This window comes from Acomys russatus, chromosome 25 (assembly GCF_903995435.1).
Source record: "Acomys russatus chromosome 25, mAcoRus1.1, whole genome shotgun sequence".
NCBI lineage: Eukaryota > Metazoa > Chordata > Mammalia > Rodentia > Muridae > Acomys > Acomys russatus.
Genome location: NC_067161.1, coordinates 31,368,852 through 31,394,720, shown reverse-complemented (window position 1 = coordinate 31,394,720; position 25,869 = coordinate 31,368,852). Strand labels below are relative to the sequence as shown.

The 25,869-nt window shown below is 42.0% G+C and overlaps 1 protein-coding gene across 1 annotated transcript in view; it reads right to left on the bottom strand.

The window, feature by feature from the left end:
* The window catches only part of Rnf130 (ring finger protein 130), a 103,532-nt gene that overhangs the window by 23,360 nt on the left and 54,303 nt on the right, over positions 1-25,869 (bottom strand). The window contains 4 exon segments of the mRNA XM_051168201.1: positions 4,333-4,537; positions 5,889-5,985; positions 14,475-14,557; positions 16,473-16,544. Of these exon segments, the coding sequence (XP_051024158.1) occupies positions 4,333-4,537; positions 5,889-5,985; positions 14,475-14,557; positions 16,473-16,544 (457 nt within the window).

The following is a 25,869-nucleotide window of genomic DNA, read 5'->3' as shown; positions in this document are numbered from 1 at the left end:
TATTTCCTGCAAGTATTTGTCAACAGATCAGGTTAGAGGTAAAATGTCAGAGGAGGTCAAAGTTTTGTGTCTCCACAGCTGAACAATATTAATTATTCTAGGAGACTGGTTACTTAAAATGCTAGGCCATACTCCAAGAAGGAGAGCACAAAATGTGCACCAGTAGCAATGTAGGCTTGAATTTGGGCACTGGCCCAGGGTTGCAGCCATCTCTAAGTTGTATGAATGCTCTGGTAAAAGAAAGGACTGGATAGCAAACGACAACATGGAAAACAAAACCCTTCCAGTATCATCACTGTGGAATGCTCCTTCTGGAAAACCTCTACATCAAGATGACCAAGATCTCTCCCCTACAGCAGTCCTCATAGCAACACACAGCCTCTGACGGCAGTCCCAGCTCTGTGTATTCCTTGGGACAAGGCCATCTTAGCATTAAGAAGCCTGACTGATGTTCTCCTTATGGAGAACTCAGGTCATCAGGCTTATGGAGGCCAACTTTGTCTTTCTGTAACCTATACTGACCTCTGTCTGGTCTTGGAGAGACAGTCTATTCTGACAGTTCTGAGAGCAGTAGATTTCCTTCCTATTTCTCTTCTGTCCTTGACCGTAGGCAAAGGTTTCAGTGTTCTCTCAAGAGTTGACTAAGGTTCCTGTGAAGTCCTTTGAGAACACAGAGTGGGGCCATTCCTGTCACTGGTGAGACCACTGGCAGTCTTCACATACTGAGCCTGTTCTGGTATCCTGGCAGCTGCATGGCGCTGTGGATCCAGCCGCACTATGGAGTCATGTATGCTGAACAAAGTGACCTCCCATTCCGTGTGACTAAAAGTAGATGCTCATGAGATAAACTATTTTGCTAACTGTGATCCCATTGGGATCAGCATGAAACAGGTGGGAAGCCAAGTCTCACCGCCTTCATGAAAATTACATGTTTTCTTGGGATCGTCTGGCACATGCAATCCAAAAAACAATTTTTTTACTTACTCATTAGCATTCAAGCTAGCTGTGGCTCTGATGATCATGTAGCAGAGTGTGAGAGCACTGAGGAGGCCAAAACTGGCAATAATAAACCATTCTTCTGTTGACAAAGGAAAGGGAGGAAATCACTCTGGGGAGAAGGTTTAAGTCAAATCGATGTCAACACTTCCCTCAAATACGAAGCAGACGTCAGCGGAGGTGTAAGCCAAGGCTGGCTCAAGGAGGTCAGGCAGGAGGAAGCTTGCCAGAAAGCTACTAACTAGAGAAGGTTAGTGGGAGCACTGGGAAAAGCTGCAAGGAGAAAGGAAAGCATGGCTCAACCAGTGCAGTTTCGATCCAAAGTACATGAGGAGTGTGGCCACCAAAATTATGTAGGAGAACTGTGCATGGACATACATGTTACTGTGAATTTAAGTACAGCAGAACAACCATACTTATAACCACTTCTCAAATTTTCTTTTGCTATTTCTGCATGACTTGAATACTCAGTCTTAGATAAGGATTAGGAACATGGAGTAGGGTTCTTAAAAGTTTTATGGCTACGCTAAGCAGAAAGCCACTCCTCCAAGTCACTCAAGTCTGCTGTTTTATCTATCAGTTTACTGAGAATATTCACATTAGAAAGACATGTGGCAGGTGTGCCAAGAAAACAGGTTCATGACTCCTGCTGGGAAGTAAAACTGGTCCTTTCGTTTTCGCAGAAAAGTAGGAGGGATGGTGACTGACAAGGTACTTGGCTCATCAAAGAGTTGAAACTCTGGTGCACAGAAGTCAAAATCAAGTCATACATGTATGGGGAGGAGGAGAGACTAAACTGGGGCCTGAGAACCAATCTGCCTTGCCTCACAGTCTTGTCCATAAAATATTCCCAAGGGTAAACTAAACAGGATGGTTTAACAAAGTAATTCTATAATGTTCATATGCAAAAATGTGCCTGTCAGGAACATTTCTTCATTTAACTTTTTCTTAGTTAGTATACAAAATAATGACTTTCATGACTTCATATATGTAACATGGATGTTCTTTTTTAAAAATTAGTTTAAGTGTGTGTGTGTGTGTGTGTGTGTGTGTGTGTGTGTGTGTGCGCGCGCGCGTGCATGCACGGGTGCCCATGGAGGTTAGAAGGAGCTATGGGACCCTCTGGAGCTGGAATTAAAAGTGCTTGTAAGGTAAGTGCTTCTAACAACTCCACCTTGGGTATTTCTTTATCTGGGTTTCCTGAATCCTAAAACTGAGTAACCGGTGTGTGCACAGGCCTATTTTCTAGAAAAGGCTTAGAGAACTTACTCTCTCAGCTCACAGGATGCTGAGTTTGTTCTACCAACTACTCTTTGCTGGCCTGGCTGGTTTATATTATTAAAATGCCCAGCAAACTCTTCTTTTCATATAACTCTTAGCCACTGCTTCTTGGATCGCAGGTTTTTACATCATCAGATTTAAGCTTTTGATTTAAGTCAAAATGAACATTCAAGGACCCATGCTAAATTCACTGATTTTATTTTTTAAATCCATTGTCTTAACCTATGTACATATATATTTTTAAGTTGGGAATAATGTATACTGGTATTTTTTTTTAATTCAGGAAATGAATGGTTGTCAACAGCAAGGAGCTTAACCCAACGTTCATTCCCTCCCCCCCCCCCCTTTTTCTTTCCAGTGATAGCTGAGGCTGGTCTTCAGCTTCTAATTCTTTTGCTTTTAATTCCTGAGTTCTGGGAATGCTGGGATTATAGACATGTTCCATTGTGCCTGTTATTTACTTATTTTTTCTTAAAGGCAGACAGACTCCTCCACACTAGGATTGCGCTGAGATCCTTGTAGCGTGTGTCCTAGCACTGAGCTGCCACCCAACCCACTTTCCAATAAACCTCTGTTCATGATAAGCAGGCCAACACTTAGAAACTTTAACCACATCTGTTATTTCAGAATTTTGAACACAGGAACTTATTTGTGTCTTTGTATGTGAGAAATTCCACCACAGCACCACCCTGCAGATCCAACAGTATTCAGCAGCAATCTTCTGCTGCTGGGCCACCCTTCGGACCCCCCACTGCTTATTAGCACAGTGCCTTGCACACAGCGCGTGCTGGCTGATGTGCTGTACTTGCGTATGGCAATACAGGGACTCGGAAGGAAAAGAGGTACTCTGGGTCTAGATAATCACGTGAATTTTCCTTATTGGCATTATGTGTAAACTCTGATGAAAGTGTTTTATTTGGTATATGAATTATTTTTATCATCAAAAGATTTTATTATCAAGATTTTGAAAATATTTCCATATAAAAATGACAAGATGTGTGCTTAATGTAGTAGGTGCTCAATAAATGCCTAATCAATGACGGACATAAATTTTAAGTCACTTATCTCCTTTCATACTGCTAGACCAAGTCTTGAAACTCTAGACCATAAAACCTAAATGCTGAAGTAGGAAAACCATGAAACACTGCCAAAACAATCATCAGGAAATGGCGATAAATGAGCCATACTGTATCAAAGAGTAGTTTTACTTATAAAGGAATGAAAGCCCTTGGTGTTCAGACACATGGCAATCTCTGGATGGTTTAGAACCATGCACTTCAACAAAACAGACCACAGAAATCTTAACATGTAAAGAGCAAGCTATTCCATAAATGGCCCCATGTTTGTTACTGACTCCCAGGTAAGTGGTGTCCTGGGCAAGCAGCGGCATAATTAGAAAAGGCAGCATCAGAGTGGCGATGAGAGATGGGTGGAAGGGTTGTTAGATGGAAACAGCATGGAAAGGATGAAAACGGAGAAAAGAATTTGCTTATTATAGGATGAATTCCTATAACACCCAGACACACGCCACAGACCCACTCACACTGCATAGAGATGGGCATTGCCCTCACAACAGTACATTTTTGCGTATTAACAGTTCAACAATCAAGTCATTCTTAACTAGCCCATGGTATTCTTTAGGTTCAAATTCTACATTAGTTTTTCATCAAGTTGCTTGTAGCCCAGGAAATCAGATTACAGGCGAGAAAGCAGTGCTCAGCATACAGCAAACCAAAACTGCTGCCTGCCAGCCACATTGCACTCCAGTGTCCCCCTTTAAAATGCCTGTTTGCAATGCAAAGATTTCAAAACAAGGCTTACCAAACAGCCGTTTAGACAAACCTTTAAATAACTAACCACATATCACCAGCACGCATACTCCTTATTATAAAAAAAAATAAAGCTTCGTTATTCCAAACATCTGTTTAAATGTACATATCATCTTTTCCTTTACAAAAACTGCTGGACCAGGTGGCCACAGCTCTTCTTGACAGTCACCAGCGCCCACACAGGCATCAATGCTGTCTGGTGCCTGGGCAAAGTATCCCCACTTACTTGTTACTGCAATGTTGATTTCACCCGTTCGAGGAGTGAGCTCCCCATCTTGAGGAAGAGGCGATATCCCTGAAGTTCGCAGTGGCTCAAGACCAAGGGAACTGTCGCTGGCGAGGTCACCGAGGGCTGACCTCCGGTTAACTGCTTGGGTTCTGGTGAGCCTTTCCATGTCAAACGCTACATTATCAGTACATGGCAGATTTGGCTGCAAAATAGTTCTAGATTAAAAATCATTTTAAGAACAAGTTCATAAAATCATGAATGTGTAACACTCACTACTAAGATCATATTTAGCTCCCTTTCCATCTTTCCTACTGTAATTTAAGAGCCTTTCCTTAAAAAAATAAATCAGCTGATTTCCTCCCCACAGCAGTACAAAGGAAACCCAGAGGTAAACGGCGCCTTATCATTTCTATGTAAGTTCTCTGAAATGCTGCATTTACTTGGTACCTAGTTAAAAAATTAAACAAAACTTCTACCTTTAAAAACAAAGCATACAACCAAGAGCAGATCAAAGCTCAGGCTTATAAACTATAAGAAAATAATCTGCTTCAAGGCCTAAGCATCCAGCAACCACCGAATCTCACCCCATGTGAAGTGGGTGTGAAACACTAACAGTAGAGAAAGAGGTGGCCCCTCTGTCTGCAGCAGACAGCATATGAAAGGTGGTGGCTCAGAAGACCGGCTCTCACAGGGGACAGCCAAGACCCAGAACCTATGGCTGCTAGGACAATGGAATTCTATTTTAAAGTCTCCCAAAGTTCTATTAAAAAGAAAGTTAAAAATGCAGTCTAAGAGCTGACACTTAATGTCACACCCAAGGAACCATAGCAGCTATCACTTCTTCTGGAAGGCTCCATTAAAAAATGGACAGAGGACAAGTTAATACTTCCACATGTTGGCCATGGAAGACCATGCTAGCCATAGTCTCTGTAAACTACCTCACAGGGTGAAAGTATACCCGGGATATACACTTTTCTTGACATTTTTGGTTATAAGCCTACACACTTTTCTTAAGCAAGGAATGCAAGAAAGACTTCAATATTCTCATTGTATTGCTCTGGCACCTGGCATGCTGGCCTCAGTTTGGCGTAATTCGCTAATACACCTGTCAAGTTGTTCAAGGCTCTCTACAGGCTTTTTGGCCACCATCTGCTTTCACTGCTTGAAAGTTACCAACACTCAAAGTCACGAAAGGCAAGCTTAAGAGGGTAGAGCATGATGACATCATTTCATATTTCGCTAGCTATGAGAGCAATTACTATTGGACCACAGTTTTTTGTTTCTTTTGTGCCTCCCCACTCAGAAGCACACTTTTCAAAGAAGACTAGTCTAGTTATTTACACGCCCTTCTAGTGCTCCCTGAGGTAGTTTACAACTCTGAAGTCATCTGGAAGAAAGGCACTGTTGCACCAGCAAGGTCAATACCTTGCACTGTGGCAAAGAGAGCTAGTGCACTCTAATGAGATTTGGTCATGGCTTCTATTGTGCTAGCTGTACTGCATTATATGTGGATATAATTATTATACAAAAGTAGTGACAAACAGGGAACATACCACAATTCCTAGGGCTTTCAAAATATTAAGTTTGCACATAGGGCAGGTACAATGTTCACTAAGCCAGGGATCCACACAGGATTTGTGGAAAACATGCCTAGAAAATAACAGAGAATTACATCATAAATTACATACTGAAGAACTCCTAGGTCAAATCGGAAAGAACTCGAATTTTCAGTTTTTTTCTGCTTCAGAAGATTTTTAATGCTGAGGAGATAAATAGTGGGGCATATAAAAAGTAACTTACGGAAATTTTATAGTCTCATGTGGTAATGGCACCGTGTAATGAGAGTGAGCGGGACGTGGATGCCTGGCCATGCTTTTGTGCTATGCTGGGGTCCAACACAGGGGCTCATGTATGCTGTAATGACAGGGTCTCGCTGTGTTGCCCAGGACAGTCCCAAGCTCAAGTGATCCCAGAGTAGATGGGACTATAGCTGTAAACTACTGTGCCCCAACTTGCCTTTTAATGCCACTAATTCCAAAAAAGGTTGAGAAAAATCTAGAAAAAAATGTATTCAGAATAAAGATAACCAGACTTTATAAACAAACTATATTTTAGAAGAATAGCTCATGTAGAAACACAGAGTTTCACAAAGATATTAAGTTGCAGTTGAATTAAAAGTGCTCTTGAGCTGGGCGTGGTGGCATATACCTGTAATCCCAGCACTCAGGAAGGAGAGGCAAGCAGATTGATACAAGTTTGAGGCCAGCCTGGTCTACAAAGTAAGTCCAGGACAGCCACAGCTACACAGAAAAACCTGTCTTGAAAAAACCAACCAACCAACCAACCAAAACCAACCAACCAAAAAGAGTGCTCTTGATAAGTGTTTGTTAGTTTTATGGAACTCAACCTATCTTGAATATTGGTAAAAGTCCCAGGGTAGTTAGACCTGTTTTAAGGTGGTGAACTGTATTTAAGAATGCATCATCAGTTGTTGATTCTTAGTTGAAATGTTAAAGGACTAAGGATGGGTGGGTGGGGGACATCCTATTCTATTCAGGAGAACACAAAGTCACATCCTCCTGATGGAAGTCAGTTACCCACGGAGGGTCTGTATTCTTTGACTAGGAACTTGTTCCCATGGAAATTTGCAGAAAAGGATAGGCAGAGACCATGCCCAAGCTCTGGCATCCTTGTACAAGAACTAGAAGAGGCTGCCACCCAGCATGGGGAGCCTGGACTGCCGAGCTGACGTAAAGGGGCAATCCACAATACTTGGCACTTTTGGAAGAAATGTCTAACCTGAGTTTGGGATAAAAGCCATCATATCCCTTTAAAACTTTGACTGTTAATTTATAATTTAATGTTTTGTTAGTGAGAATTTTGTAATTTTGATTTCTTTATAAAACATAGAAATGAGGTCTGGAGAGATGGCTCAGAGGTTAAGAGCACTGTCTGCTCTTCCAGAGGTCCTTAGTTCAATTCTCAACAACCACATGGTGGCTCACAACCATCTATAATGTGATCTGATGCCCTCTTCTGACCTGCAGGTGTACATGCAGGCAGAGCACTGTATACATAATAAATAAATCAGTCTGTAAAAAAACAGAGAAATGTTATGGGAATGTTTTCATTTTAACCCCAGCTGTGGGGATAAGAGGCTGCTTCACATCAGGTGACTATAATTTGCCTTATGCTCTACCAGGGACACGGTTTTGCCAGCTGCAGAGAGTTTCTTCCAAGTGTGTGACACTTGGAATTCTGGGAACTTTTCAGATATATAAATGCTAGGGCCCTGAGAGGATCGGTTGCTGTTGGTTGGATGCTGTTGGTCAAGCACAAAGTGAGAAGAAATTAGACATCCTGACGGCGAAGACCAAACTTTGCCCAGGAACTCCATGCCCCTAATTAGCAGGGAGTAGTCTAAGGATAACTTCACCCCCTTTTTCTTCTATCCTTTTTCCTCTCCTGTCTAGTGTCAGGGGCTAATAAGGGTGGAAGAGAGAAAAAGAAACCCACAGATTAGTGAAATATCCGGTTACAGTTCACTACTTGAAAATGTAGTTTTGTTTTAAAAAGGTGACCTAGAAAACTTTACTGGGATGCCTATGACAATTTCAGCCAAAAATACATACTACCCCATAGTTTTCACTCAATGGCCTTATACCCATTTCTTTGGAGCCCAGAATAAAGATCTTGAGGTCTTGAATTATCAGACTATTCTAAGACTTTCATATTGGGCATTCTCACCCCAGAATGCCTTTCATTAGAGGTGCTATAGGCTGGAAAGCCACCAATCTACAGGGATACCTAAATTTATAGAATACAAGGAGTTGCATCTGTCTCTTACTGCTTTTACGGACATCAGAGAGTGTTCCAGGGAAGGACGAGGGGCTTCTGAGGACTCAGCCCTTACTGAGGGTGATTCACAGCTACTGTTCAGCAGCTCTCAACTGGGCTAAGGTGGGCTGCAGTGGAACACAGGACAGAACGAAGCTGCTGCTGTTGCTATTTGTTTTAAAAACATTATTTTCCTTTTTTTTTTTTTTAAAGACAGGTTTGAGACTGTGTAACAGTCCTGGCTATTTTGGAACTTGCTTTGTAGACCAGCCTGGCCTTGAGCTCAGAGATCCCCCTACCTCTGCCTCCCAAGTGCTGGGATTAAAGGAGTGTGCCACCACGCCCAGCTCTAAAAACACTATTATTTGAGGGTGTGCACGCACATGATCACAATGTGGTCATCAGAGGAAAACTTGAAGGAGTCAGTTCTCTCCTACAATGATGTAGGTTCCAGGGCTCAAACAGGCCACCGGGCTTGGTGCTAAGTGCGTTCACACATTAGGCTATCTCACCAGCCGAGAACACTACTCCATAATCCCTGTGGTGCATGCGAAGGTTGCCTTAGAGCTCGCTGGAATTACTGAATCTAAACTACAGTTACTTAATCTACATACATCTGGAAGCAGCTGATGGATGTGGGAGAAGGTGCTCTAGCCAAAGGATGGCCAATGGGATTTGGTTGGTTATCAGAGTAGAAGAGATTGCATCATCTTCTGAAAGGGCTCATTTGGCTCAGGAGAGAGAGTAATGGAGGTGAGTGTGGTAGCTGCATCTTAACAAGCTGATGGTAGAAACCCTGGTGTAAGCTGGCAGTCTCTGGACAGAGATTTGGCTCTGGACTATGCTGGGCAGGGTTTTTGCTTTTCCTATTACTGGTTACTCAGAAAAGAACAAAATGTCATACATCCCATACTTTTTTTTTTTTTTTTTTTTTGAGACAAGGTCTCATGTATTCCAGGTTAGCCTCAAACTTGAGGACAATCTTCAATTTCTGGCCCTCTGGCCCTTACCTCCCAAATGATGGGATGACAGGCCTGCATGCCCATATCTGATTTTCACATGTTGTGAAGTTTTCACACACTGAGTTTAGGGTTCACAACCTGTCTATTCCTTTGACCTTAAATGAGCTTTAAGTGGATTTTTCTTATGTTGGTTTTCTGAAGTAATTATTCTCTTTAAAGATTTGCTGACCTAGAAGAAAGAGCGTCCTATCCTGTGTCCCCCTTGTGTGGCAAGAGAAGGTAGTAATGACTAGCTGATGGCTGTCCACAGACAAATAAAAACCTCTCTCCCTCAGTTAATTCAAAACCTGCAAGGGATACTTCTCTTTGAAACAAATGTTCCTTTTAGCTATCCACCCTCACCTACTCCAACTCTCCTTCCCATGACTCAAAGCAATCTCTCCATCACTCCAGCTTCTGTGTATGTCACCCCAGACCTTCTGTCTCTAGCTCCCACAGCTGTTCCAGGCCCCTGCTCTCTGCCCACCAGCCTCAAACACGCCTATGCCCTTCTACCTGTTCACCTCTGCAAACAAATGCTTGGGCTTGCAGCTGCCCCTTCTTTACCAGTTCCCTCCATTTTCCTGGGTTCACCTCCTCAGATTACTGTTCATCACACCCATCATGTCCTTCATCTTCTTTCTGGACAAAGTTTTGCTACTAAGCTTCTTGGCCCTCAGTTGTCTTCCCTGAAGGACCATGGTGTGGGAGTGTGGGGAAGACAGGCTTGATCATCTCAAAAGGCTGTCAGAAGCATAAGAAACTCTGAGCAGTACTAAGGGTGGGAAGATGAAAGCTTTGCCTAACAGGAGAAGTGACCTCAATGATCACACAGCACCCCAGTTCCTGGCAAAGAGCACTCTTGTAACAAGCCTTCAGCACCCGCAATCCATCATGGTGTGCTCCCACTAGCTAGAGGGTGCAGCACAGGGGCTAGAACTTGAAAAGCAGCCCTTCCTCACTGTCTTGAAAGGCTCTTGTAATAAAAATACAGCAGCAGAGAGAGTCTAAAGGATGAAAAGGGATGTGTTAAGAACAGTAGACTGACGCATCAGAGCTTCCACCAGGTCCTTTACTTCTATAAGAAATGCTGTGAGATACACCGTGGGAAATGCATAGAATATGGAAAGAACAAAGACTGCAACACAGAAATGTGGTGTCCTCTCCAACCTTACTCCCAGGGGCCAGAAATAGAGAGGTCAAAAAGCAATGGGGTTGGTGGTGGTGGTGGGGGGAAGCATCAACACTGGAGGTGAGTTATTTTCACAGCTCTGTGGCCTCTGGGTGCTGTGTTAAGGATCTGGAAAACATAAAAGGATCCAGGATTATTAAAGGTCAGACACAAGAACTCCTTCCCCAGCCAGGCCTGGCAGATGCTCTTTAAGCTGATCTCCCTGAGGTGGGGGTGATTGCAGCAACTCCCCAGCCAGCTTCCTGCCCTGCTTTAGCTCTGGCTGGCATCTTCATGCTGCGGCACTCTCCTTTTTTCAGTATTTTTACCTACTTAAATCCTGTGGCTAACCTTTAAATAAGGTGATTGTTTTTCAGTTTTGAAGCCATGATGGCTAACATCCAAAAAGATGATCAACTGTAATCAACTGACACAGCAGGAGGTCCCCAAAGCCATGCCAACTGCCATCTGTCCACAATAAATTAGTGCGACAGAGGACAAAAAGAAAAGGTCATGTGACAAAGCAATTCACAAGAGGTTTGGTATCTACAGAGAAAGGTTTGGTTCAGAAGGACAGACAGACATAGGCATCTATCTGGCTGTCTTCCTTGGACTGAGGAGAGACAGATTCTACCAGAAGCTGGCTGCAGGGCAGTATGGGTAAGGCATGGATTTAAAACAAACTAGAGTCTCAAAGGCTTGAGGATTATTAAATGCTGATGAGTAGAGACAGACAGAACAAAGCCAAGGGAACAGCCAGTCAATAGATCAAGGTCCCCTAGGAAAGGAAAGAGCTGGCAGGCGAAGACCTAGGTAGAAATAGCAGCACCAGACCAGGGCTGCCTCTTCCATGTTAGAGGTGCCAACAAGGACATAGAGGCAGACATGCTGGAGGCCTGGTGACAGGAAGCTGAGGAATTCCAACAACTATTCTCGTTATGATGTTCACTTGGCAGAGGGTGAGAACAATGGTATTAGGGAGGTGTTTAAGGAGACGCTGCTGTGAGAAATGTGGAAGGGCAATCAGTGTAGGAGAAAGGCTCTGATTACCACTTGGCACCCTGCCAGGGGTGGAACTCTGTCTGTCCAGACTGTTCAAAGGCCAGGTGGAAGACGGTCAGGGGCAAAATGCTTAGCCATGTGAGATGGAGAAATCTGCAAAAGGCTCAGTCAGGGTCAAAGAACATAAAGAAAAGATGGGAGGGGGTTCCAGGAGGAAAGACAGAGCAGCAGCACCAGGCGAAGCTACCACAGCTACCAGAGAGTCACTGACTGCAAATAAGCTTGGAGAAGATTTGGGGTAAACTTCCTGGATGGACTCTAGGTTAGTGATCCTCACTATTGACAGTCTAGGTTGTCAAAACTGGTTTTGGGGAGTAGTGGATAAGCTAAGGACAACGCTAAATGTCCTGTGATATACAGGACAGCTTCCCCCACCTTCTCCTTCAAACAAAGACTTATCTGATTGAAATGTCAGCAGTACCTAGACTGAGAAACCCCACACAGGTCAAAGGTTGTCACAAAAGGTTGCTCAATGAGAAAAGTTAATTTTTACTGCAGCCAAGAATGGCACTGCTGTTAAGGTGAAGTGATAACATGTCTGAGCAGGCAGAGCATAATTTAGAGAAAACTACAACTTGCTGAGGCTTAGGAGAACAGCTGACTGCAAAGCAACATGGAGAATGGACACAGGCAGGGCAGCACGACAGTAGAGGAATGGTCCCAACTAGATTGCAAAGAAACTCGTCTTTGCCAAAACGTGTACTCTTTAAAAGCAACTCACATACAAACGCTAAGCAGCTATTTTGTTTTGGCTGCAGAAACAGTTAAGGTCCACAAGACTGTGGCCCTCAGTGGAGAGTGTGACCCTGAGGTATCAAGACCACTCAGGGACTTACTAAAATGAAGATGTATGGCGGACTCTATTTTGCGTCTTTATAAAATCTTTCACTGACCTGACACAAAGTCAGGTTGAGAAAGCGCTGGGTAAAACCAGCGGGTGGGAGAGAGAGACAGACAGATGAGAGAGAGTGAGACAGAGAGAGCTCAGAATGAACCTGGAAAAGCTAAGGCTTCGGGGATGGCAAGAATGAGAGCAAGCAGCCCAGAGCCATCTATTTTAGGATCAGACTCCCTTGAGGAAGACACTTTCATTTTAGTAACATCCGGGAATGACTCCCCCCCCCCCCCCTTTCTGTTTAGGTGCCAGCTGGGTCCAGAGGTTCCTGGGCAGGGATAGGAAGACAAGAAATTTCTTAACTCTCAGCTTCCTGGTCAAAGCAGGTACTTGCTGACTGCTTTCTGATGCACCAACTGATCCTTTCCCCACCTTGCTTCATAAATATATCTCCTTCAGCCCCACTCACTCATTTAGATTTTTAAAAACTCAATGAAAAAAATAGTCAGTACATAATTTTCCACAGGGCTGCTTACATTGAACTTGGTAAGATTTTCCTCTATGTAATATAGAATTAGAATGCTTACTCCAGAATCTTGGATTTCTATTTCTATATACAGAATTCTTCTCGAGATCCAGCAATTAAAAAAAAAAAGTAATCTATTTTGTATGTATTTCCTAGGCACAAAATGTTACTTATAGGACTGATCACTTTATGGAGACAAAACTGCCTACAAATATTTTATCCAGTCACAAGTTCACAAGGCAGACCATGTGAAATAAGAGAAGAAAGTGCAAATCTTTGGTTTTAGGTTTCGTAGCAGGTGGTTTTACATTTTACACTCAAAACAGGAGTCTTGGTGTTTCACTTTCTCTAGATTAGCATAGCAACATGGTAGAAATCAACATGCTTATAAAGAAAATTTGGATAGCCAAGCCTGATGGTGCAGGCCTGCAATCACAGCTACAAGGGAAGCTGAAACATGAGTTCGGCAAGTTCAAGTTCAGTCTGGGATACAGAAGGAGTTCATAATCAGCCTGGGCAACTTAATGAGATCCTATCTTAAAGTAAAAAGAATGCTGGCAATATACCTCAGAAGAGAGGGAAGGATAGAAAGTGAGGAAGGGAGGGGGGAAGGGAGGGAGAGAAAGAGGGGTAGATATCTTATGTAAGGAATGTATACTAAAATCCCACCCTTTTACTGGCTCTACCATATTGGAACCTGTAAACCTGGAATCTACCGCTGGTTTCACTATCCTCCACTGAACAATTGTGCTATGGTTTTGGTGAAGTCAGAGACAAAGCTCTTTAAGAGTCCACTGTGGTAAAAACTCTGGTCATTAGGGTGGTACTGCTGATAAGTTGCAGAACTTCTGGCAATGGAGCCGAGGGGAGGTCCTAAGGCCACTGGTAGGGTGAGGTATTTCCTATGGGACTCTTCCAGTGGTTCTGAGGTTGTTACAAAAGCACCAAGTGTGGCTGGCCCGTGCTCTTGATTCTACATGGGCTCTGGTTATGGACGCTGTCATCTTTCATCCTCACCAAGGCTAAACCAACAGGATGCTACACTGAGAGCTTGCAAGACTGTGCAAAACAGACCTTTTCTTCAGTAGTCATGCCAGATACTTTTCCACAGAATGAAAAACTAGCCAATATAAATGAGAGGGAAACAACCATTCTGGATTGCTGTGCGGGACTGTATAAGACAGAAATATAACTTGCATAGAGTAGTGTACTGGCTCAGAGCAGCTACAAAGCAAGTGGCAGCCCTCCCATTCTATATAACTCAGGTCCCTAGCACTGTGGAGCCCAGAGATAGGGGTTATGGCAGAGGGCTTTGTAATGAACTCTGACCTGAGATGGAAAGAAACAAAAAGTGCTTTTTTGTTTGTCTTGTTTTGTTTTGGCTGCACTAGGGATTAAATCCACATCCTGGTACATATGAGGCAAGTCCTCTACCACTGAGCTAAGCCTAGCCCAGGAGAATTACTAAACAGACTCTTAGGCTATGATGTGCCTGGATGTTGTCATGTTTTCTTATACACACATGCAAACAGTTCTTCAGACGGACTCTGGTCAGAGTTGACTGTGACCTCCCACTATTAGCATTTGGGCCTTAGCCTTGTCAGCAGAGCTGAGCTGTTGGTCAGGCGGCTTTCAGGAACAAGTAGATACCCACTCTGGAAGGGAGACAGTAACACCATTTCTTCCAAACAGAGAAAGCTGACATACTTGCACGGCAGAACCCGAACAACATCATTCTGCTTATAGCTCTCTATGCAGACTGCACAGTGATCGAAGTCTGGGTCTGTTTCCTGAAACAAAAAGCACAGGAGCTGAACAAGAGCTACACACAACTCAGCTAAGAATGCTCCTATGATGAGCAGGCAGCTATAAAGGGAAAGGAACTAAAAATAACACTTTTCCATTTACTAAGTATGTTAGCCCAAATTACATATGAGCCAATCATACAATCTATACTAATTGCATTTATGCTATGTCTTAGAACAAGCCAGAGCTCTAATTTTACCACATTTCACAATGGATCACCTTGAATTATCATGTGTCCACCCCAATTTCTCTATTACTACTTAGACTCAATAGTTTTCACTGTTACAATATAAAAAATTGAGGTCTCAGCCAGGCGTGGTGGTGCACGCCTTTAATCCCAGCACTCCAGAGGCAGAGGTAGGTGAATCTCTGTGAGTTCGAGGTTAGCCTGGTCTACAAAACAACTCCAGGACAGCCAAGGCTAACACAGAGAAACCCTGTCTTGAAAACCCAAAACCAAATCAAACCAAAACAAAGAAACCCCGAGTTCTCATTAAGAGGCTGATGCCCCCAATCAATTCCTGAAACAGTTACAAATGACAGGGAGAGCTCAGGAGGCTCCTATGTTACAGTCCTAACTCAGGTATGAGAATTGCACGCTGGTCAGACTTGGAGCAGTTGCTAGTTTAACTCAATAATGGGTGCTTAATTAAGAATCACAAAAGGCCAGCCAGTTATTTGGTCACCAGGTTAACTACCTTCCTTCATCCTCTGTCCTGAGGAGGGTTCCACTAGAGTTGTCTCACAATGAAGTATGCCAAAACCTAAGCCATGGCCACATGGTTGGCAGGTGCAGGGGTACATAAGGCGTGCTAGCTTTAATAATCACAGGAAAGACTTAGAACTGGGGAGGGTAGAGGATCACATTCAGGGAATCTAACTGATAGCAGCTGGCCAAGCCAAGAAAGCATGTGCCAGGGACTGGTCTAGGGCAAGTGCAGCTGTCTTAACACGGCCACTCTTTTCTGCAAGTGCCTTTTCCTTCCTTAGTGTGCAGTGACACACAGTGAGACAGACCTGCCTGCCTCTGGGGCTGTGTTGGGGGCAATGAGGCTCAAATAGATATGGGCATGGGAATAAAAATGGTTAAAGAAAGGATGTGACAAAACAAAGAAAATAAGAGAATCACACAAAATCTTCTTACCAGAGCTCCCTGCTAAAACATTAGCACTGGGTGTTGGGTAGCAGATAGTTTTTGTTTTTGTTTTTGCCTTTGGAGGTTTCTTTTTAAAATTCTTTATACATTTGAATATACTGAATGTAGGAACTAACACTAAGATGCTATTGGCACTTGAGCTCTGACTAGGAAATTTTGTTTTGTTTGGTATTTTTTTTGTTTGTTTGTTTTGTGTTTTGAGACAGGGTTTTTCTGTGTAGCCCTGGCTGTCCTGGACTTGCTTTGTAGACCAGGCTGGCCTTGAACTCACAGAGATTGGCCTGCCTATGCCTACCAAGTGCTGGGATTACATGCATGTGACACCACACCCGGCCTCGGACTAGAGAATTATGATGAAAGCTGTTATTTGTCACAGTTTCTTTGAATTGGTCCAACACTGCCAAACTGTTCTTTTTAACCCCTGTTAACTGAGATAGCCTAGAAATGAGAGTCTTCAAGTCTTAACTGGGAAGAAGCAAAACCCAAAACAGATGCAGCAATATAAGAGAGCACACCTCTCTTGGCTATTTTAAGTGCAGTTTGTCTCATTAGAACTCCTGGGAATATGTGTTAGGCTTTAACAGTAGAACGCCTCGAGGAGCAGCCCTCGCTAACTCTAACTTACCAGTGATGCTACCAGCAGTGCCAGTACCTGAGCACAACAGGAAGGACTAGCCGAATGCTTTCCAGACAGGTGAAGCGCAAGTGAGATTTCAAAGAGAGAAGTGACTCCATTACTGTACCTTATCACCCTTTTTCACCGTTCTAGTTGTTAATTTACTGATGGCTTTCTTGGCTGCATCTCCAAGACGACGCTAAGAAAATGAAAAACAAAAAGACATTAAATGGAAGATCTCTGAGTGATGATCCTCATTTTAGTGTGTGACGCTCAAGTAAGCACATGATCTTTATTCTAAATAATTAAAGATGTGGCATCTACCATCCTAGACCACTTTTGTCACGTTATGTAAGTGGACTGTGAAAAAGCAGTAAGATTTTAGAAAACTGGCAGCTATACCATAGAGTCTGCATTCTAGCTGAATTCTGTTTGTTGAGAAATGTGGTACAGCCACTTCTGTTTCTGTCTACTGTGTGAGGCTGTGCGATCGGAGCTGCTGAATCCTCTAGTGCTCCCACTCTTGCCCTGAGCGTTTTCCCAGAGTGCTCTACCAATAGCAAAGAAACCACCAAACCCTCCACTAAGTTATCACTACAGCACCAACAACAGACACAGAAACAAGTGTACTTCTGGCTCAGCTCACACCGTACTCTGTGATCTCAGGAAAGGGTGACCGCTTGTCCATATTTAACTCAGATTATTTCTAAAATTGTACTTATCCAACATTGACAGACACTAATAGCAAAGATGACAAGACAGTGAACCTGCAGCCTTAAGGAGCCACCTGAACTTAGGAAATGGCCAAAGAATATACCTCATTTGGCAGTGGGGGATGGGTCAGGAATAGGGAAGAATGCCAGGAAGGTTTTGAGGAAGTGATGTTAGAACCAAGACTTGGAAAACTAGGCCAGGAAGAGTTAGTGAGGAGCCAGGGAGAGGATGGGATTCTGGACAGAAGAATCAGAATGCTTTGTGAGTCTGAGTTCACACTGAGATGAAGATGCAAACTGAGACTGTCTTAGAGCCAATCTAAATATAAGTATAGTTTTGTTGTTTGTTCGGTTGTTTGGTTTTTCAAGACAAGGTTTCTCCGCATAGCTCTGGTTGTCCTAAAACTCCATCTGTAGACCAGGCTGGCTTGGAACTCACAGAGATCCACCTGCCTCTGCCTCCTGAGTGTATTAAAGGCATGTGCCACCAAGGCCTGGCTACAACTACATTTTAAATTGAGGAAAGACAGATGAAAGACCTAAAAGAGTGGAGAGGGAAAACAAAACAAAGGGGATATCATACCATTTTGTAAGGATTCAAAAAGAAAACCAGAACAGCAGAGCATTAGAAAAGAAATGAAAAATACAAAATAAAATAATTTAATGAACTACTTCATATCTATGAGCCAGGTTTAAATACCAGTATTTTGCTCATAATTTAACCTAACAATCCTCCTATATTTTAAGGATTCCAAAGTGTATCATATCAACTTGTCATTCCTTTTGCATCTCTCTGACAGGGGCTTTTGTTTGATGGTACTGTTCAACTTAATATAATTAACAACCCTTAATCAATACTGTCTTTTTTTTTTAATTTTTAAAAAATATTTATTTATTATATATAGTGTTCTGCTTGTATGTACACTTGCAGGCCAGAAGAGGGCACCAAATCTTATTGTGGATGGTTGTCAGCCACCATGTGGTTGCTGGGGATTGAACGCATGACCTCTGGAAGAGCAGTCAGTATTCTTAACCGCTGAGCCATCTCTCCAGCCCCTCAATACTGTCTTACCGAGACTATATGCTTCAATTTCTCTATCTACAGAGACAGAGATTTTTAAGACTTATTTTTATTTTTAAATTTATGTATGTGTGTCTGTGTGATGTATGTTGGGTATCTGTTCTCTCAGAAACCAGAAGAAGATGTTCCATACCAAGGAGCTAAACTTACAGGAGTTGTGAGCCTCCCAAACGGGTGCTCGGAACCGAACATTGGTCCTCTGGAAGAGTAGTAAGAACTCTTAATTTTGAACCATCTCTTGAGCCCCAGGATGTCTTTGATAGTTGGCTTGTATGAATCAGGACATAAAAATCTAGATAGTATTTAGTTGCTATATTTCTTGAGTCTTTTTTTAGCCTGAGTCCCACCTATCATACTGGGGGGGGGGGTCAGCCTTTTAGAGATATACTGGGCTTAAATGGAACACATTTAAAGAGTACATGTGATAATCATTTAAAAACATGTTGAAACTCCATAAATAGAACTCAGTTTATTTTCATGCACCGCTTTAGAGACAGCATTCTAATTTTGAATAACTATTTTGTGTTTCATTCAGTTCAAATGGTTTATATTTTCTTTTTTGATTTCCCAAGACCATGGGTTAATTTTCACACATTTGAGGGTTCCTGAGATTTTCCTGTTATTGTTTACTTAATTTCAAGTGGTCAGTGAACACATTATATTTTGTGTAAACCTGACTCCTTTGTTCTATGGCTTAGAATGTACATTCTTCTTTTGTTGGAATTAGCTGGTATGTAAGACATTCCTACACTGGCTGTTCTCTGGCTGTCTAGCCTTCAGTCATTGAAAAGGCAGAAGCCTCTGGGCTCGTTTCTCAGTGTAGGTCAGTACTTCTCACCTCCCATTTGTAAAGCTTTGTTACTAAGCATTTAAGATTGAGACCTCTTCTTGTTTAAGTGACTACTTTATTAAGAAATAGCTTTGATCCCCAGTGACAACTGTGGTTTGAAATTTACTTTGGCATAATGTAACCACTTAAAAGTTTACTTTAATTTGTGTTACTAAGGTATGGCTTATTCCAGTCCTTTTGCCTATTTGCATTTTCACATTTATTTATACAAGTATCCTGCTCCTGAAATACCTCAGACCCATGCATTTTTATCTTTAAAGTGTTTTTTGGGGCGGGGGCAGCACATAGATAGGTCTTATTTGTTTTTTGCCACTATCTTAATCTCTGTTTTCAACTGCTGTGTTTACGCCAAGTATTTCAGATCCCAGAGTTATTGGATCATTGATCTGTAAATCTATCCACGAGAACATGCTCCCTACTCCATGTGTGCTATCATCTCTTCTGGTGGGTACAGTTATAACTCTCAATTTTTTACATTAGTTAGTTTCGTCTACGTACACATGTATTTGTATGAAGGCCAGAGGACAATGTGCATGAGTCAGATCTACCTTTTGACTATGTGGGTTCTGGGACTGAACTCAAGGCATCCAATGTCTTTAAGCACTGAGCCATTGCAATGACCTGAGCTATGTAATTCTTTATTCTGTTATTTTAGTAGTTTAAGGCAGCACATATATCTTTAACCAGTTACATCACTGTGTAAAAGTATATATAGTTCTTGGTCTCTCCCAACCACTTTTGAGATAAAGTCTCACTCTGTATTCTAAGCTGGCCTAAAATTTGCAAATAGACTAGTCTGGCCTCGATTTTATGCAATTATTTGGCCTCAGCCATTTGGCTGCTGAGATCCTGGGTGTGATGTTAGTCACAATGTGTGTGATCAATGTCATTACACTGTCATTTCTTCCTCTTGTCTTATTACTATCACCCCTTCTGCTTATACAAATTCTATAAACTCAACAGTACACTGTAACCATATTACAGAATTTTTTTAAAAAATTAAAAATTGTAGTTAACATGTATGTAGCATGAAATTCACCATCTTAAACAGTTTTAAGCATATGGTCAGTGAATTGTATATTCGTGGCAGTGCATCCAATCTCATTCCTAGAGCTCTTGGCAACCACTATTATGATTTTTGTGTATTCTAGGTAGATTACAGTGGAGGAATCACACAATATTTCTGATCAGCATATTTCATTTTACATTGTATTTCCCAAGGCTCACTGCTGTCAGCATGCCTCAGAATTCTTTTTCTTTCTGAAGCTGAATGGCACTCCAGTGTGTGTGTATACAAATTTTCTTGACAAAGACTCTTGCGACATGCTCTCTGTGGTATCATGTTTGACAGCTCTCAGCTTTACAAGCACTAGAGTTACAGGCATGTGCCATCATGCCCAACTCATATCACAGCTAATCATCTATTCATAAACTCTGGAGCTACCTCTACTTTTTGACTGATGTGATTTATGATGCTACGAACATAATCTCAGCTCCTGCTAATGTCTATCATTTTTAGAAATTGTCATATGCATTTCTATAGTGGATGCATCAGTTTGTTTACCTAGTGGCAATGTACTAGTTTTATTCCTTGTATCCATGCCAGTAGTTATAATTTTTATTCTTGGAACACACACGCGCACGCACACTCTCTCTCTCTCTCTCTCTCTCTCTCTCTCTCTCTCTCTCTCTCTCTCAAGAGTCCTGATACGTGTGCAGTGATTCTTTGATTCTTGAACATGGCTTTTTCATGTGTGTTTTCCTAATTTATGATGGCTGGGCATATTTTTGTCTTCCTATTGGTCGTTTATATATTCTCTTCAGAGAAGTTTGTATTCATGTTTTTTGCCTTTTTAAGAAAACATTGTTTTTCTTTTTGGTTAATGAAATGTAGGAGTTCTTTATATATAGTCTGCATTTTAATTCTTTATAAAACCTTCAAGTTACAATTTCATTTCACTTCACAGTTGCCTAATCTCCTGGCTGCACCTTTTGGTGCAGAGGAATCTCTGATTTTGATATAATCTAGAATTGTCAAGTTTACTTTCATTACCTACGCTTTTGGTCATATGCAAGAAATCAATGCCAAATTCAAATCCAAATCCCGGTCTCCTGGTATTAAATTTTTTATGGATCTTATGTTTAGAGTTTTGGTTCATTTTAAGTTAGTTTTCATATACAGTTTATATACCTTCATTCTTTTGTTTGTGGGCCTCAAATTTCTCCAGTACCTCTACTGGCGACCAAACAATCTCAGTGCTAATAATGAAAGTCATGTGGCCAAATTTCCCCAGGTTCATATATTGTATGTACCACACCAGCACCATGTTAACATACTTTTTATATTTTCTACCAGCATCACACTGACTTGTTCTGCAGGAAGTAGGAGACCATCAATCATTTTTTAAATTACTATTTTGGGTATTTGGGATCTCTCAACATTTTGTATGAATATTACGGTGGGGTTTCCTGGCTATTTCAGTAAGGACTAACATGTGGGATTTTTGACAGGGATTACTTTAAATTTGTTTTTTGTTTGTTTGTTTGTTTTGTTTTTTGAGACAGGGTCTCTCTATGTAGCCTTGGCTGTCCTAGACTTACTAAGTAGACCAGGCTGGCCTCGAACTCACAGCGATCCACCTGCCTCTGCCTCCTGAGTGCTGGGATTAAAGGCGTGTGCCACCCACACCCAGCGGGATTGCTTTAAATTTGAAGATGAAGACTTTGCTGATGTCTTAGTTACTTGGAATCTTTAGCACTATGAATGACTTTCCATTTATACTTGGAGTGTCACTAATTTAGAAACCTGAAACCAAAAGGATTCTGAAATCATGTGATCAAAAAGTTTCAGATTTTGGCTCATTATAGACGTCAGATTTTTAGACTAGGGTTGTGCAGAAAGTAAGCTCTAAACAAGTATTTCAAAATCCCAAATTCTGACATCTAAAACAGTGCTGGCCCTGAATTTCAGATAAGGAACACTCAGCTTACATTTGTGCCTTAATTCCTGCCAGCCACATTTGTACTTCTTGGGACTCCAGTCTTAACACCTCCCTGGCTGGGTTTATCACCACAGATGTCAACATTTTACTCTTTTTGATGCTACTGTGACTGAAACAGCCTTCCCCTTTTGTTTGCTTTTCCTTCAGCTCTTTAAAATGTGTTTATTTACTTATATTTTTACACATGGCTGTTATGTAACACTGGCTGGTGTGAACTCACTGCACTGGTCCTTTTGCCTTTGCATCTCAAATGCGGAGAGCGATCTCTCTCTCTCTCTCTCTCTCCCTCCCTCCCTCCCTCCCCCCCCCCCAACTTATATGTGTACACACACACACACACACAAATATAAAATTTACTGTATGTGTGCAGTGCCATGGCATGCATGTGGAAGTGAGAGGGCAAATCTGTGAGTTAGTTCTCTCCTGCATTTATCAGTTCCCAGGACTCAACTCAGGCCAACAGGCCTTTGTGCTGAGCTATCTTGTTAGCACCTGGACTAGCTTTCATCATTTCCCTTTCAGAACGGATTATTAGGATCCATTTTGGAGGTGCATCTGAGAGAAGGGTTGGGTTAGGTGTGAAGCAGGGTTAGGTGACACTGTGACTTAGAGCCTGGGAAGCTTAGAGACTGAAACCTGACCACCATGTGATGTCATGAGGAAGATGTACGGAGAGCAGTTTTGCAAGAGAAAGTGATAACTTACTCCTGAATATGTACCATTTCAAAAAGTCTACTTGAGTGTTTCCCACATCCCTGTCCACTCAGCCTTGTTCCTCAAACATCTGGCTGACAGAACTCTTTCAAGTATGCAACATGGTGGGACCACCTCAGCCCTCAGGGTTTTTCCCCGTAGGCTTATCTCTACTTCATTACTGTCTTGTATGAATGCTGGTCATCCTGACCTCCCTGGCCTCCTAGCTTAGCCTTCTCAAATGAGGAAGCTCACTTCACTCTACAGAGGCCCTCTAAGTAATGTGTCCTGGGAACTCTCTCAAGGCACTTATGACAGTTATTTCCACACTCATCTCATTGCTTCCCATTTCTCAGGGACTCTAATCTTTGTTGCCTGATATGCAGTGTCTTGAAATTGTTTAATATTTTCTGTTTCATTTTTTTTCTCAAATTGTTTTAGGTAGAAGGCCAAATTAGGCCCACTATTCCATCTTGGGGCAGAGTCAATGTTTGTATCACACATTTTAATTGAAGTATCACTCTGTGTGTATGCGGGGGTGGGGGAGAAGGAATTGAGAGATGGAGAGAGAATACGAGACAGTATAACATAGCCCACACTAGCCTTGCATGCGTCTGCCTCTAACTCATGAGCACTAAGATTATAGGGATGTGCTTCCATACCTGGCTTTATCTATCATTTAAAAAAGACAAACTGGGTTATTTGTTCTACAGAACACTCTACATTTTAAACCTGGCTGTTTGTTTCTTCCTGATGTTATTTTTAAATTGGTCCATTAACTTTTTATTTATTAATTCATTGCATGTGTCACATGTGTGCAGAGATCAGAGTACAACTTGTGGGAGCTTTTTCCTTCTCTGTGGGTTTTGGTGATAAAACTCAGGTGTCAGGCTGAGTGGTCAGCAACTTCAGCCACTGAGCCATCTTGCTGGCCCTGGTCCATTTAAAACAAAAACAAAACAAAACAAAACCAGTTGTTAGCGTGCTTGCCAAGCATGCATGAAACCCTGGTGCCCCAGCACAGCATAGACCTTGTGTGCTGGCCGTTTGTGCTCCTTGTGTTCTCTAGCATCCCCAGCTAGGATGCAGACAGACTGGAGCACATGCAAGGCCTTGATATCACTGTCAGCACTGCAAGACAAGACAGAAAAATAGAGAACACCTAGACGCTTTTAGTACCAACTCAAATGCAGGCAGACAGCCGCCCTGTTTCATGGCACACGGCTCATCTTTTACCTTGAAAAGGGCATTTCCCAGGGATTTCTGACTGTCCTGAACTTCCTGCAGTTTACAAGCAGTTTCCTTCATCCCTGGTTGGAAAAGGCTTACTATTACTGTACCTTTAGAAAACCCTGGCTGGCCAGGTGGTGGTGGCGCACGCCTTTAATCTCAGCACTTGGGAGGCAGAGGCAAGTGGATCGCTGTGAGTTCAAGGCCAGCCTGGTCTACAGAGTGAGTCCAGGACAGCCAAGGCTACACAGAGAAACCCTGTCTCAAAAAAAAAAAAAAAAAAAAAAAAAAAAAAAAAAAAAAAAAAAAAAGAAAAGGAAAATTTGGCTGATCCTTCACTCCTTAGAGAACAAATCCAAAGTCCCCAGCCTGTGATTCAACTCCATTGTAGTTTACTTATCCATCTTACACTGGTTCCCCGGCCTGGCTCTCCTTTCCTCCATTCCTAATATTACACTATCCCACTCTCCTTTTCTCATCTGGACAGTGACCCACTTCTCTCAGTCTGTCTGATGAAGTCTTCAGTCTTATTCATTCTCTGAAATGAAATTCAGCTAAATGTCACCACCTCCTCTGTCAAGTGTCTCCGACTCATCAAGACCAACGTCAGTCTCCAAACAGGGATTCTATCTCACAGGGCCTGGATTATAGCTGTCTGCCTTCTCAGAAGGACATGAGCTCACGCTCTATTGCACTGATTCAGTGTCACACATTAGGCAAGCTCTTTGCTAAATCATAAGGATTTACAATGAATGTCTGCAAAACACCCTAATCTTAAAAGAAAGAGAAGGAAGGAAGGAAGGAAGGAAGGAAGGAAGGAAGGAAGGAAGGAAGAAGGTTGTAAGCTCTGGCATAGCATTTAAAAGGCATGAAATCTCTCTATAAAAAGTCTTATGTATTTATCTAAACTGATTGTTAAAAAAAAGAAGGTATCTGAGTATTTGCTTTATCTAAGACAAAATCAAAATACTAACTGCTCAGCTCAAGTTATACGCTTTCACATGTTTCCAGAAATTGTTAATCCCTGAAAAATATAATAAACGAAATTCACTCTACCATCTTCAAATGCTGAAATAAGTCTGTTATTTTTGACCATAGGCTCCATTACCGGAGAAAAAAACTTTTTTTTTAAACAATATACACACTATTTCCATGCACCCCACTTTAGAAAGTGGTAAAACCTGTCATTTTCAAAGATGTGTAAGTGCAAAGCACTAGCTTTCCTGATGCAGGGAAATTCAGTGTGTGTGTGTGTGTGTGTGTGTGTGTGTGTGTGTGTTGGGTTTCTTGTGTAGCCCTGGCTGTCCTGGAACTTGCTTTATAGATCAGGTTGGCCTCCAATTCAAAGATCCAATTGCCTCTGCCTTTCAAGTGCTGGAAATTAAAAGTGCACATCACCATGCCTGGCATAATTCAGTTAATTTCTATATCAGCCATGCAAATGCATACTTGATTTGATACTAAAGTAAAACTGGGCAATAAAAGGTTATTTCAGTAACCATGAAACATTGACAAAACCAAGACTACTGTACATACACATTAAAGCAAGAAGCTTTACAAGTTTAAATACTTTATAATTCATATGCATTTTCTTTAAAAAAAAAAAATCCCAAGAAGGTATTTTAAGCTTTAGGAGTCTGTTAACTTGTGAAAAAAATTTAGATCTGGCTTATTCTTCAACATAAAAATAACAATCTTATTTTTCTGCTTTAGGAATCAAGTTTGACTGCTTTAAGATTAAAGGTTGCTGTTTAATCTGTTTAATCTTGACAACTTGAGTACCATACCCCTCTGGGCGCCTATGAAGGCATCTCTACAGAGAAGGAGGCTATCAAGGCTCTGGCCTAGTCAGTGGTTTAAACAGACCAGTGATGGACTGGAGTCTGGCAGACTACCGAGAGATGGTGAGACTACAGAAGGAAGGGCCTAGCTGGAAGAAGGCGGTCACTAGGAGT